Source organism: Coccidioides immitis, assembly GCF_000149335.2.
Source record: "Coccidioides immitis RS genomic scaffold supercont3.1, whole genome shotgun sequence".
NCBI lineage: Eukaryota > Fungi > Ascomycota > Eurotiomycetes > Onygenales > Onygenaceae > Coccidioides > Coccidioides immitis.
Genome location: NW_004504310.1, coordinates 7,537,025 through 7,551,036, shown reverse-complemented (window position 1 = coordinate 7,551,036; position 14,012 = coordinate 7,537,025). Strand labels below are relative to the sequence as shown.

Below are 14,012 nucleotides of genomic sequence, written 5' to 3'. Positions count from 1 at the left end.
CGCCAAATGTCGTCCCCCGATTGCCCGGTTGCGCGGAATTTCGTTTGCCTCGACCGGGTTTACTTCCTGACAGATTGCAGGCCAGCGTAATCGTTTTTTTTCAACGGCCGTTGAGCTGTCACGGCTCGGCCCAAAATCCGGGTCAGGTGATGTTGCCCCTGATTGACACTCGTGCAGCGACGATCAGACTCTCGTGAGCGACCGGAGAACGCGTGCAAAGGTCCCGCTGAAACCATACGTGATACCTCCTCCCGCCCAAAGCAAGATGGAACAAACTACTCCACCAGAACCCAATCCGTCGCTTGTTCTCGATGAAGAGATATCGAAAATCCGCTCTGAAAGTATGTACTCGCGACGCGTCTCCGCTTGCTGTACGAAATCCTAACTAACTAGAGCTTCAGTTCAAAATCTGACAAAGCGCCGACGGGTTTTATCAGCCAGTCTGCTCTCCACCAATGCAGTTCAGAGTGCTCTAGGACGACAAAATGCGTCCGATTCAAACCCAAGCCTCGTCCCCGTTGTCTTGGACAGCCAGAACCACGCGCTTTCCAACCACCATCGAGCTGTGTTTTCCACCACATCGTTCCCTTTCAAGGACCCTTCCCCGCACTCCCGGTCGCAGAATCTCTTGGGAATACGTATTGACATCTGTACCCGAGGCGGCAGATACTCTAAACCGTATTATCTCCTACTCGAACGTGCACACAGCGACCAAACATTGCTGCGAGTTCACAGACATACCATACCCACGTTCATTCCGTTAAATCAGCTAGAAAGAAAGTATCTCGCCGTGCCAGATGTGGACTCCGAACTTCAGCAAGCCTTAAAGGCAAAACCCGGAAAACAAGACCTCAAGAGGTTTGTTCGCCAGCTCAGACGAGAACTCGTTGCATGGCACTTGCGGAGAGACGCTATCGCGTGGCTTCGAGAGGAGCTGGGTATTGACAAAGTCGAGTGTGTTGGGGATTCTCAAGGGTCAGATTCACTTGCCGTAAAGCTTGGAATATCGTCTATAACACCAGCCTCACTTGAGGCACGTTACCTCCGTTTTGAATGGCGCGATGGGCGTGTGGGTCAGATTCAATTGTCTAGTCAAGGGCTCGTCGAGCGCGCAGTGGTCGTGAGCAGCGAAGGCCGTGATATGACAACGGAAAATCTGTTTTTGAGAGGCGATCGTAGGATTGAGACCGCGGTTCAAAGGCTACTCGATGCAAACATGACTGGCTAAAAGGGGGGGCTGTGTAAAGGAGAATCTCAAGCACTGTTTTTGAGTGGATGAATGGTGCCAGGCCACAACAAACTCATGCACATCACAAAGTTCGTGTGTTTTGTTTATTTCAACTTATGACACTTTTCTCTAAGAATAAAAATCGGCAAATAACCCTCCCTTATGCGGCCCAAATATACTGGCTACACAGGGTACGACACACTGCTTTTGGCCTTTGTCAGAGCCCAGTAGAGCAGCTGATTTAAGACACTTATCCTTCCCATCTTTCAAGCCCTCACACTTCGAAACCCTCTCGCGGTGGATCTCCCGGCACTTTTTCTCACAAGTTTTCTTAATTTCATTATCACGTTTGTTCTTCGGTATGGCGCCAGCGGCGACATATACTGCACTGAGGAGGAAACACAGGTACACGGAAAGTTTCATTCTAAAATTCTGCTTTGTTCAGATTAGCTGTTGGTGCTGGATCAGGACTGAAAGGCACCATACAGAGTACACAGCACACTATGAGTTTAATGCTTTTCGATCACAATCTAGGGCCTGATCATGTGTTAGTTGATTTGTAAAGTTGGTGAGCCCTGCTTGTCAAATTCAGTGGCTTACCTTCGTTGTCAGGAGGCTTGTCTGTCTTAGCAGAAGCGGTTTTTGTTGAAGTTGTGGAAGGGGATATGGCGATATTTATCATTATCGAGAAGATACGGAGCTCACACTCATCGGAGCGGATCCCGCCCTTGAGTGACCGTCACAGCCAGCCTAAAACCAAGGCACAGGAAGCTTGCATACAATTCCTATTCCCAACTGGGGTAAATCCCCGTCACTTGGCTGGCAAACGACCTGGTTGTCAACACCGACAAGTTGCCCGAAGTGTTGGTTCCTGAAGTCAAGCCCGGAAACTCTAGACTCTTATTACCTTCCTGTAAGGGATTGCAATCCTTTCGTTCTCATAAAACTGAGAAATCGTTTCCTATCCGCCATGACGTGAAGCCCATTCGTTCGGGTTTCCGGCCAAAAAGATGATTCTTTGGGCTTGGGCTCGAAGGAATCGATTCTGTCTTCTATTGGACGGTGCGCTGTATGCAGTATGGAATATCGCTCAACGCTTTATTCCTTCAAGTTGGATTTCGAACCAGTCTTTCGACGCAACCTCTACAGCGATTTTTGCGTGATGTGGTAGACCGGTAACCTATAGCTCTTTTGCACAAGGTATCTCGGACTGGACCACGTTCCTTGCGGTGCCTGTGCAGCGGGAATGTTTCCAATTTCGCCATGGATAATGCGAAGCTGCCGGACTCGCGCTTGGGGAAGTTATCCCAGGCTATGTAGTCTACCGGTACTATTTCCAGTTTTGACAATTGGTTTGCGTGAAGAAGGCTTTTAAGGGGTCGTTTCACCGGTGTTTAACATACAGAGTAGATTCAAAGGTTTGTTTGTCATGATATTAAGATATTATTTCCTAGCAAAAACCTATGTGATTAGTTTTTGCATTATGATGATATGCCATGGGGCATATCTATAGACATTATACTCAGCACCCGGATAGGACGCCTGGGAGCCGTTATTTGCAAAATTAGCTCTCCTAGGAGTAGAAGTATATCCATAACATTAGCAAATAACAGAGAGTTGCTCTGAAGTGGGTATCATCATGAGCAAAGTATGTGCAAGCGAAAGAAAAAATAAAAACAAAAACTTCCCATAAATGCAATGGATATGTGGGGCATATGAGTTGTGAATGAGGATATCAAGGTAACAAAGATGTCCGAGAATACGCAGTAAAACAACGATAGTAGTGAAATAGGTCTTTCCGGAGAGATATGGAGTATATGGGAGCGGAGAACTAGTTAGGTTTGATGTGATGGGAGAGATGTCACGAATGTCGTTTTTCAGGGGTTTCGCATGCTATCCGCCCAACGGTCTGTTGATCATTGCTAGGGCGCGCTCTATCAATAGAGGTATCATCTCCGATATCCCCAAAGGATAACTTCGGAAGAGGGCTGTAATATTCTTGGGTATCGATTTCGAGCTTCTTTCGAAGAATACTTTCTTCAAGCACCCATCTTGCCTGTAGACGAGCTCGTTTGGCTTCGAGCCAGCCAAGAGCGACATCTTTTTCTTCGCGACAACGATTTTCTAGATCACGAAGGTCGCGCTCATTAGCTTCTTCAAGAAGACGAACGGCCTGTTCCCATTTCTTCAGAGCATTTTCGTAATGCTTCGCCTGCGTATCTCGAAGAACCTTGATCTTTGATTCGTGTAGAGAGTCTATTGTGGCAAGTTCGTGCTGCTTTTGCCGGAGGAGGTCTCTATACTCCTTGCTGTATCTCCGCTGCGGTAATCGGGACTCTGCGCTGTTGTCTCCAAGTTGCGCTTCTGGCGGTGGGGTTATGAAATAAGCTTCCATATAACGTATGCGGCTCTGCAAGGCCTGCTTTTCACGCTTGAAGTCTTCAGTCAAAGAAAGCTCCGCCATCAGGTCCCGCTCTTCTCGACGAACAGCCTTCTGGGAATTCTATACAAGAATTAGACGTCAAGAATTTCCGGTTTATATAGGAGCTATCATTACCTGCGCGACCAAATCCTCCACGGCCTTAATATGCCGGCTCTTAGTCTCCTCGAGAGTGCGACGATGACCACGCAAAATGGGTACCAACATCTTCCTCCGAAATATCAAATATCTCTGCATCTGACCTTCATGAGCGGCACGCATGGCTTTTAATTCCGGAGTGACTAAACTCCGCCGCAGACACCCTTCGTCAATTGGTGCAAGAGTGTCCCTACTGGCTAAAGACTCGGTGGTGTTGATGTCTAGGCTTCTTCCTTGTCGTATGTCACGAAGACCATTGGATGGGCTCGAGCTGAGCTCTGATGGCGTGGTTGAAGGAAGAATCCCAAGTGCAGACCCTTTCCGTCTGCGAAGGTTTGGAATTCGGGAAATTGCATGCTTTAGGCCGAATTTAAATCCCCTATCGATGCCTTCGAGGTTGAGAGAGTGTCTTGTGGGACGGAAGTCAGCAATTGATTGCCTTGGCTCCGATTCGCTGATGCTGCAAGTCGTGGGGCATGTGGACAACGAGGCGATGGAGTGTCGACTGCTTGATATGCGTTCCTTTAGAGACCAAGGCGTAGAGAAGGAAGATAGCATTCGGGTCGGGGACGGGGTAACCGTGGATGGCAGCGCATATTGACTGGAAATTGAACTTTCATCATTCCCTTCTCTAGGATCCTCCGTGGAATAAGAGCCGGAGCCATCGTTACAGACGGTCAGGCCAAGCGCCCTTGCATCACCAAGAAGCCGGTTGTCAACATTATCTTCAGTTTGGCCTTCGGGTAAGAGCAGAACGGCTTCGCAGTAATTACTTTCGTCTGCGGAGGAAATCTGCAAAGAGCGAACATTGCCCTGAAGTTCGCAAGTTGATGGCCTTGTCAAATCCATCGGCAAGCTCAGGTATCAGCGGGGCGTACAAGAGCGGTTGGACTCGGAAACACGCGTCTGATGAGAGCTCGAAGAATATGTCGTCGGCAAGGTTGCAATGCCAATAGATGAGAGGAGACATGGGAAGTAGGGAACGGGCGTTAAAATGGAAGCTCAATTGGCCAGCAACCTAAACATGTATGAGGCGTTTATTGGAACTGGGCCTTCCGGGAAACTTGAACGTTAGCACACCTGGAGTTGGTTGGAGGTGGTGAAGGCGAAGGCATCATACATACAGGGCTACTGGCGCTATTCATAGTCGCGGTCATGATTAACTTAACCTCTTGCTTTACTCTAGACAAGATAGCTCGTAAACGTCCAACACCCGCAATCGGTATAGGATTCGAAGTGCAATAAGCAAGCGTAATTAGGCATTAATGCAAGACAATCGTGAACTGGGAAAGTGAAGGAGATGTCTCGGCTGGTTGTTGTGCGCATTGTGATCATCGCTGCCAATCATCTGAACTCCGCACCGTCAAGCCATCGCGGCCAAAAAAAGGAACACGCTAGCCCTGAGACAGGAGTCTTGGTCGCCGATCAACTGGGAGCCAGGCCAAACCAGGGTTCGCGGATCTCCAGCCGCTCCCCTGGCCGACGCTCACTACTGGCAACCCAGGGACGGCGCGCTTTTGCACAGGGTCCTGTTTGTCGGGCCCATCATCCATGGATCGGGTTGGCGCTCAAACACAACGCTCGAAAGGCTGTTTTCCCACGATCTCGTGTGCTGAGTCATCGGGCTGCAGCTTGGCCCCAGATGACCTTTCGTCGAGGGAGCTGCAGGGCCAGTGCGGAACTGAACGTTGCGATCGCGAGATACTACCCAACAGTTTCGCTTTTGCAGAGCAGAGAAGTTCACGATTGACTACACCCATCATGGACCCGCGGTTCACCGTGATCGTCCGGCTCCCTTTCCCCCGCGGCGATTTTGTTGATCCACCCCCGGTAGGCCGTCCGCAGAAAAACAACTGTCTTTCTCCGATGGATGCTAATGTTTTCCCCAGCCTGACTGGACCGCTGCGAAAGATCGAGTGCTATGGGAGGTGCTCCTGCAGCCATCAAAGCCGGTAGATTGTAAGATTGTGACAAGCTCAAGCAATCCTGGCAGAGTGAAACGAGGCTAACAGACACTTGCTTCTAGGGAATGCACTGTAATACCCCTTGTTTGTGTTTACGGACTGGCTTCATCTAACCTTGACGCAAGTGCTTCTCAACTGGACGTTACGCTCCCGTTTCTTCTTCAGCAAGCAGCATGGCTCTATGGCCATCGACTGGCACAAGTTCGAGCAGAAATACTAAGAGCTGGCCACCAGCAACCGGCTTCTCCTGCTCCAACGCCGGTAACCACTTCCGGAAGCCATGCTACTGGCGGCCATGCGCTGACTAGGGGTCGCAGCAGTGGTATGTTTCGTGGGATCTTGTACGAAGGACGTACGGTTGACGTGTCTTAGGATCTCCAGTCACTTCTAGGTTGTCGAGCCAGCAACGTGAAGGTCAAGGTACCCCACGGCCAGATACAAGTACTCCGCCGACGTCAGCCAAACCCCAAGGTTCGTAGGGTTCACGAGGCGACGAATATGGCTTTAGAAACTGACGAGAATTAGTGTCTCACTCCCGTGCGCCTTCATCAACTGTCCCTCCCGGTCAGATTGCGGCTGTGCGCGCTCTCTCCTCCAAGCCAGCGATATCCCATACTCCTCAAGGAAGAGAACCAAATGACAAGACACCAATGGACGTGAAATACGATCTTCACACACAGGGCTCAGCGATAGAGCCTCCTGCAGGCGAGGAGAGTCCTGAGCCGATGTCATCGTCTGAATCGGACTCTGACAGTTCAGCCGGACCCGGTATCCCTTTCAAACGGTTCGGCAAATTCTCTTTGCATAGACCCCGAAATACCGAAATGGATGAAGACGAGGATGATGAAGAGTCGCCGGCGTTTCTACCCTTTGAAAATGTGTGCCAGCGGCCCGCTCCCACAGCGGAAAATGACCCAGGGGCCACCCTTCGCCAGGAGCCCGACAAGAGCCACAGGACGCGAGAGTCGCTGCACAGGGAGATTACGGCAACAGCGTCTACCAGTACTACCAGTTCAGGAATAGGATCTACCTCGTCCGGCTACGATGTGCAGCGGAGGCATCCCCGGCTTGGAGCGCTAAGTCCGCGACGGACCGCCGAACTGGCACGTCTGAGCCCACGTCATCAGGGCAAACGCAGCGACGGCACACCCAGCATGGGCAGTAGCTTCAGCGACCTGGATGGTACGTAGAGACCATACTACATATAGAGAGGACTAGATGTGTGCTTCGATTTGGAGTACATGCTGACATTCTGTGACATGTAGATGCCAGCGTGACTCAATCGGCCTTGGAAGAGGCGTTGCTTAGCCATATGCAGAATGGAGGAGTCGCTAGTAGGATGAGCACATTCAGCCAAGCATTACGGAGTAGGTATCTATGATCTGTTAAGCTATGCCACTCTTCACTCCAGGCTTCTCCATCGAAATCCCAGCTGGAGGTCGCAGTTCGCAACGCAGTTCGGCAGAAGATTTGCATCAGGTGCCCGGCTTGGTTCACGGATCTTCCTTTCTCCGGACTCCGAGATGACGTAACCCCGCAGCCGGAATTCCGAGGCTAAAATCGAGCAACTTCAAACAACCCGCCGGAGCAGCCAGAAAACAGCCCGGGAGAAGAAGGACGCCCGCTCATCGTCTGTGCTATCTCCTGGTGGTTGGTGTTCCCTGTCTGTTAGCGGTGTTTCTGCTCTCTTCCTGCTCGCTCTCTCCCTCCCCCCTCTAGCGTTGCTTCGCGAGACCGACTTCGGCGATCTAAGATTTTGCGTGCCCCGCCAATGATAGAATATACAAAGTAGTATCTGGTCCTGACAGCCCTCAGCCTCACGCTCGAGCAGCTCGCCAATTCACGTCCATCCCGGGACGACGTTGCAGTGAGAGCGAATTCCTAGTCGAATATCCTCAGACTTGCCGTTCAATCCTTCATCGCTCGTCCAACCTGAACGTTTGGCATAATCTTTGCCCCCCGACTTCGATTGGCAGATTTGATTTCAATACACTCGTTCCGGAGCTTTAGCCCGATAACAATCTGCCAATGGCCGCCAAAACCGTTCCTATGGACTCCTTGAGCCCCGATGAGATGGAATCTCACTATTTCAAGACGAATCCCCCGCCCATCCACCTCCAGACCCATATTACAATCGCGCGAGCGTTCATAAATAGGCATGTGGAGGCCGGTCGGCGAGTGGTGCTGGTGACATCTGGCGGCACCACGGTGCCTCTTGAGGCACAGACGGTCAGGTTCATCGACAATTTCTCTGCCGGAACTCGTGGCGCTACATCGGCCGAATACTTCTTGCAGGAGGGCTACGCTGTGATCTTCTTACATCGACAGTTCAGTCTGCTTCCTTATTCGCGCCATTACAGTCACTCAACCAACTGCTTTCTTGATTTCATGGACGAAGCCCCCTCGCAGTCGGCATCCTCGTCGCTCTCTTCAACAATTGGCGAAAAGAACACCGAACATGGACCTATCGTGGTGCGGACTGAGTATCAGGATGATATGCGTAAGGTCCTGCGACAGTATCGATACGCCAAAGAAAACAATCTTCTTCTCTTATTGCCATTCACAACCGTAACCGAATACCTCTACGAGCTCCGCGCCCTAGCAACCCTCATGCAACCCCTCGGTGTCAACGCGCTCTTCTACCTCGCGGCCGCCGTATCCGATTTCTTCATTCCCCGCGACCGAATGGCCGAACACAAAATCCAATCTTCCAACGAAGTCCCCATTCCCGGCCAGGCACCAACCAAACCCGACACAGCCGCCCACACCGTCCCCGAAAGCACCTCCGCCATCCTCCCAGATCACATCTACACCGGCTTCAACGACCCCAACGGACCCCCAAAACATCAGAAGAAACTCGTCGTTGACCTTGACCCCGTACCCAAGTTCCTCCACCGCCTCGTGAACGGCTGGGCCCCGGCCGGCTCCATGATCGTCAGCTTCAAGCTCGAGACCGACCCGGCCCTTCTCGTTCTGAAATCAGAACAGGCACTCCAGCGCTACTCACACCACCTCGTCATCGGCAACCTCCTCTCCAATCGGAAATGGGAAGTCGTCTTCGTGAGCAGGAAGCCCGACGGCGCCATTCAGGAGCGCTGGATCCGGATCCCTAGGCCGAGAAGAAGTGTGAGTGGTGCGTTGCCGGGAATGAGCGCTGGACTTCAGGCTGGTTTGTCACCTGCTGCCGCGGCAGCGGCCGCGGCCGCCGCGCACGAGCACGCTCAGAAGGAGGTTGAGATCGAGAGCGTAATCATCCCGGAGTTAAAGAAGATGCATACAGTTATGATCGAAAGAGCAAAAACCAAGGAGACGAAATGATGTCACGATGCATAGAAAAAGACCTAACAGAAAGAAAACACTTTCCACCTAGGTGTGGGCCTCCGGCACCCTTGAAAGCACCTCTTTGAAAGTAGATTTATTATGACTTTTGGTGGGCGCGCTTCCTTTTGGATATATTGTACCGTGCAATTGTTCTTTCTTTTCCTAGCTTTGCAATTGTTCCTAGATTTTCCAACCTACATACATACTACAAAGTGGATTGGTTGTCTAATGGACCGCTACGCGGTTCCATTTTCGCATACTTTGTTACTTTATACACGTTTGATTCTCGAACTCTAGAGGACTACGTGGGATCCTCGGTTCCATTTTTGCCATGACTCAATTTATTACGACCTACGGGCGTGCTCGAGTAAAATAATACATGAATCGCCCCGCTGCCCAGCTGAAACATGGACTGGTCAACCATACTACAGATCAATCATTCATGAGCTGTCCTTCAACGGAGGAGCATCCGGGTCCTCCATGCATTGATCTACCCTCATGATCTGCTTGCCACTTGCCTTGACAAGCTGAAAGACGTCTTTGAAATAATCAACCGTGGAGCGATGCAAGAAATGCATGACAGCGAGATCACCACCCTTTTCGAGATCCCGTTTGAAAGCTTCATACTGCTTCTCGGGAGTTGGTGAGTGCGCCCAAAGCCAGTCTTCAATATCGACACTCCAAGTGATGATGTACGGATTTTCAATATGTTCGGCGAGTCGCTGCCTAGTCCTTGCACCAACGACACCGAACGGAGGTCGGAAATATCGGCCTGGTGAAATTTGGTGAGGATAGGTAAGCAGGAAGTGTGTTGGTCGGGGGAAACTTACTCTCAATTCCCAACTGCTCTTTCATGACCTTGATGTTTTCGGTTATTTCTGAATCAATCTCTTCAAGCGAGGAAAGTCCTTCCACCCTATTCCAGCCGTTAGGATAAACAGTGCTACGGAGTCGACGAAAGCACTCACGCAGGGTGAGAGAATGTGTGCAAAGCGACCTGATGACCACGGGACAACATGTCACGGTATGTTTCCGTGAAATTTGACGTCTGATCTAGCAGCCCATTTCCGACTGTGAAGAAGGTAACTTTGATATGCTCTTCCTCTAATATCTGGATCACTTCTTGTGCAAACTCTGGACGACCATCATCGATCCCAAAGGCAAAGGAATTGGGTCGCTTGCATTTGACAGCCAATGTGCCACTAGGAAGCTTGACTGGAACCTCAAAATCCTCAGGCACATCAGACGTGATCTCAACCTTATACAGTATCGCCGGCTCCCTGGTATAGAAACCGTTGAAGGCGACAGAGTTAACCCGGGAGAAATCGATGTTGAAGTGGTGAAGCGGCATGTAAATGTGCCCACCGGCAGAGTAACGCGCTGCTTCGAGAGAGTCCCACGTTTCGGGATAAGGGGCTCTGGTTTGATCACACCATTCGTTGTTCTGCGTAAGAGAAACTGTGAACTTATCGGTGCCGGAGAAAGAGATGTGGAGATACATGTTCATGTACTCCGACATATCCAAGCAGTAAGGGCCGAGTCTGGTGTGGAAGTTCATATCTGGATCTGATGGAGTAAGATGCAAGTATCCAGGACCGTATTCGGCCGGCATTCCTTCATCTGGCCCGGCCCATCCTCCGAGGTTGTTGGATCCGGGTACGTCAAAGGTATCAATAACCAGAGGTTCTACGAACGGCCGCATTGGAGCTGCAAAGATGGAAATATTCAAAAGCGCCAAGCAGAGGGTCACAGCCCGGTAAACAGCCACCAGGCATTCGGGGGCCATCTTGAAATAAAGAACTATTGATAATCCGGCTATTCTGCTTGATAGAGATACAATCAGAAAATCCTAGCGGGAAAACACAGGCGTCCAAGTATTCGTCCTCTGCTATACCGAAAAATGGAGAGGTCAAGCGGGAAGAGGCAGAGGAAAAGGGATAACAAGCGATGCAAAATCAAATTATCCTGTGGCCATTTCTCCGGTAACCGCAGGCGAGAGAAAGTCCATCCCGAAGAATGGAAACAAGGCCGCAATTGCTAGCCCGCAACCTCTAGTGCGTTGTTTCCCCCCAGAATGCGAGGAGCAGAACCCGGTTCCAAAGCTGATTAAACTCCCTGTCCGAAGTGGCATCGGCTCGAGTATTCTACGCTTTATCAGAGAAGCGCACCCAAAACAGATCTGGTGATAGACGTTTCAAAGGCGAACCTGGGAGAGCCTATAGACGCCCTCTACAGGAGTAAAAGGGGCTGGAGTTCGTGGCTGCTGATCAAGTAGTTACTGGTTACTTATGTGTGGCTCAGCAACTGTGGCTTGATAGTGTCGAAAAGCCCCATGCCATGCGGAGGAACTTCAGCGGACGTCGCGGGATGCGTTGAGCCTGTTCATGCGATGTCTACGGGCCGTTCTACAGGTACGCTACATCAGTTCTAAGTGGCTAAAACCGAGACTCTGTGAAGCTACTCTCTGATTAAGGTATGTATATTCATGAGATTCCATCGCTAATAAGATCTCGAAAATATGGACAAGAATTAGTTCAGTCGTAACTTAGATTTGGGCAGACAGGTGAAAACGCTAGAAAACACCGAAAGTACTCCTCTTTTCGTTGAGGATCAAAGCCATGGACACATTAAAGCAGCCAAAGCCAGCATTAGACGTTTTCATTTTTAACAAGGAAATGTGCAAGGGCATCAAACAATCGTCGTATGCTTCTCATTCGGTTGCATATCAGGAGAGACAGTCTCTGGCGTCTCCTCTCCACCTTTTACCTGCTGCCCTTCTCTTCTTGCATGACCAGCCGTTACTGGGTCATAGTTTGGCGTCTCCGGAACTTCACCCGCCAGCTCCTCCAAGGTCTTCCTCTTGGTTTCAGGAATGAGGAAGGAGGTAATCAGTCCACACAGCATGAACAAAGCAAATATTTGCATGACGTGCTTGAGCCAAGGCTTCTCGGATGACCCTGGCTTTGCTCCCCGAGAGACTAGAGGGCCAAACACACACTGCGCAATGATGGCACCCACCTTCCCTGAAGCAGCACTGAGGCCATGAGACGTGGATCTATATCTGGTCGGGAAACATTCGCCAGGAACGATGAAAGTGGTGGAGTTGGGCCCGAAGTTGAAGAAGAACTGGGCGATAACATAGAGGGCCAAGAGTCCGTTGTTCGAGTGGAGGAGTTTGTCGTAGGCGAAGCCGATGACAATGAAGAGCACCGTGAGCATTGTAAAGCCCATGATCTGAATCGGTTTACGCCCAAGAGTGTCGACGGTAGCGACGGTGACCCAGTATCCGGGAATGGCGCCGGCGCAAATCAGGATCAAATTTCCCACTGCGGTATTGTACATAATTTCGTACATGTCCTTACCGCCAGTGTAGCCGATTGCAGAAAGGATGATCGAGTTATTTAAGCCGAGTCCATAGAAGGCTAGATGTTGGCTACGTTAGCTGCAGGCCGCGTTGTTTCCAGGTGAAATTTGTTGGCGTTATACATACCAACATCAAGGAAGAACCAAGAGCCCGCAGTTCCCAAGAGAACCTTTCCATGTTTCCACTGTTTATAGTGCGTCCAGAAGTCTGACCAGCTCGCCTTTGGCACTTGAAGTTGGCTTTGGCTTTGCTCCAATGTGGCAATGCGCTGGAGTTCGTCCGGGCTTCCCTCAGGTTTACCCAGCATATATGCTTTGGTATCTTCAGCGCCCTTGACGACATCTCGCTGGACATCAAAGGTGTATCGTGGTGTTTCGGGGATTGTTAAGCGATAATAGAGAGCAATGCAGCCTGGAACAGCGCCGAAACCGATGACCACACGCCACATTTTATCCACAGCGACTTGACAAACACCAGAACACTGGCTTTCGCTTTCCGCTGTTTTCAGGGACTCTTTGAAGCCAGCTGCGACGATCAAGGCGACCAAAGCTGCAGCAAACTGTCCAATTCCCTGCATGGCGAAGACTGCACCCATCATGGCACCTCGCCATTTGGTAGTTGCGAATCTGAAGGATGCAACGGTCAGCAGATGGTCCAGAGAACCTGCTATGCAGACCAATTGAGATATCGTGAAGCTTACTCTGATGTGATAATGGACGAAAGAGGATAATCACCACCAATTCCAATCCCCATGATTACACGCCAGAAGATTAAGAGACCAACAATTGAAACACCAGGAGAATCGGACGACAACGCTTGGGCGAGAGTCGCGAAGATGATGACCATCAGCTCAAGACCATACATCTTCTTTCTACCGACGACATCGGCAAGCCATCCAAACCCAACCTGGCCAATGACCGTCCCCCCAGACGTAGCGACCTTGATCGCGGTGTCAGCACTAGAAGGGATCTTCCCTGGTTTATCTTTGGCATCGAGCCAGAAGACGACACCTAACATGGCACTGGCCAAGTTGATGGCGAAGATGTCGTAGGCATCAGTGAAGAAGCCGATTCCGGCAACGACGATAGCGCGAATGTGATACCAGCCAAAGGGTGCCTTGTCGATTTCTGCAAGAGCTAGGCGTCTGCGTTCATTTGGATCCTGGATATGGGCGAACTGGTTGTGGAAATTTTTGAAGGCGGAGTTACCGCCAGCAGTGAGTGTCGCCATGTATGGCCTGTGCGAGCCCTCAGTTGAGGTTATGACCTGAAAGGTGGCCTCAGAAAGAACGGCGCAAATTTGGAGATGCAGAGTGGTAGGGAGCTGCTTTGGAATGGAAAAAGGTCGACGAAGAGCATGGAGGCTGCGAGAAGTAGGATTTTATATGAAAAGAGGGCCCTCGGGTGGTGAAGGTCCACCCTCTGATAGCCGAAGCCCGTCGTCTACACGTGGTGAGCAGATGGGCGAGGGATTTTTCCCACCCACACAGGGTCGCAAGGCAGTCAAGGCGGCTTTTCCTTTCGGCGTTGGCTTAGCCGGCGCGGCATTTTTGCAACT

General features: G+C 50.8%; 7 protein-coding genes across 7 annotated transcripts; 3 read left to right on the top strand and 4 right to left on the bottom strand.

Moving 5' to 3' along the window:
- The first annotated feature begins 62 nt into the window (after positions 1 to 62).
- On the top strand, positions 63 to 1,422 carry CIMG_00333 (central kinetochore subunit Mal2/MCM21). The gene is made up of 2 exons (XM_001246561.2): positions 63 to 341; positions 402 to 1,422. Exons 1-2 carry the CDS (start codon positions 266 to 268, stop codon positions 1,226 to 1,228), a joined length of 903 nt encoding a protein of 300 aa, XP_001246562.1. The 5' UTR covers positions 63 to 265; the 3' UTR covers positions 1,229 to 1,422.
- CIMG_00334 (uncharacterized protein) lies at positions 1,188 to 2,012 on the bottom strand. Its single transcript, XM_001246562.2, has one exon. It carries the CDS (start codon positions 1,649 to 1,651, stop codon positions 1,358 to 1,360), a length of 294 nt encoding a protein of 97 aa, XP_001246563.2. The 5' UTR covers positions 1,652 to 2,012; the 3' UTR covers positions 1,188 to 1,357.
- Positions 2,013 to 2,651: 639 nt separating this feature from the next.
- Positions 2,652 to 5,274, bottom strand: CIMG_00335 (uncharacterized protein). Its single transcript, XM_001246563.2, has 3 exons — positions 4,931 to 5,274; positions 3,786 to 4,858; positions 2,652 to 3,731 (listed from the first exon to the last, which is right to left on the bottom strand). The coding sequence occupies exons 2-3, from the start codon at positions 4,653 to 4,655 to the stop codon at positions 3,090 to 3,092; spliced, it is 1,512 nt and encodes a 503-aa protein (XP_001246564.1). The 5' UTR covers positions 4,656 to 4,858; positions 4,931 to 5,274; the 3' UTR covers positions 2,652 to 3,089.
- Positions 5,263 to 7,151, top strand: CIMG_00336 (uncharacterized protein; the record flags this gene model as incomplete). The annotated part of the gene is made up of 7 exons (XM_001246564.2): positions 5,263 to 5,636; positions 5,696 to 5,765; positions 5,833 to 5,842; positions 5,896 to 6,092; positions 6,143 to 6,241; positions 6,296 to 6,952; positions 7,036 to 7,151. The coding sequence occupies exons 1-7, from the start codon at positions 5,568 to 5,570 to the stop codon at positions 7,149 to 7,151; spliced, it is 1,218 nt and encodes a 405-aa protein (XP_001246565.2). The 5' UTR covers positions 5,263 to 5,567.
- A 647-nt stretch (positions 7,152 to 7,798) lies between these two features.
- CIMG_00337 (phosphopantothenate-cysteine ligase) lies at positions 7,799 to 9,088 on the top strand (the record flags this gene model as incomplete). The annotated part of the gene is made up of 1 exon (XM_001246565.1): positions 7,799 to 9,088. One exon carries the CDS (start codon positions 7,799 to 7,801, stop codon positions 9,086 to 9,088), a length of 1,290 nt encoding a protein of 429 aa, XP_001246566.1.
- Positions 9,089 to 9,531: 443 nt separating this feature from the next.
- CIMG_00338 (polysaccharide deacetylase) lies at positions 9,532 to 10,877 on the bottom strand (the record flags this gene model as incomplete). Its single annotated transcript, XM_001246566.1, has 3 exons — positions 9,532 to 9,863; positions 9,922 to 10,007; positions 10,060 to 10,877. The coding sequence occupies 3 exons, from the start codon at positions 10,875 to 10,877 to the stop codon at positions 9,532 to 9,534; spliced, it is 1,236 nt and encodes a 411-aa protein (XP_001246567.1).
- Positions 10,878 to 11,779: 902 nt separating this feature from the next.
- Positions 11,780 to 13,775, bottom strand: CIMG_00339 (phosphate:H+ symporter; the record flags this gene model as incomplete). Its single annotated transcript, XM_001246567.2, has 3 exons — positions 13,156 to 13,775; positions 12,582 to 13,081; positions 11,780 to 12,513 (listed from the first exon to the last, which is right to left on the bottom strand). Exons 1-3 carry the CDS (start codon positions 13,683 to 13,685, stop codon positions 11,780 to 11,782), a joined length of 1,764 nt encoding a protein of 587 aa, XP_001246568.1. The 5' UTR covers positions 13,686 to 13,775.
- Positions 13,776 to 14,012: the final 237 nt, after the last annotated feature.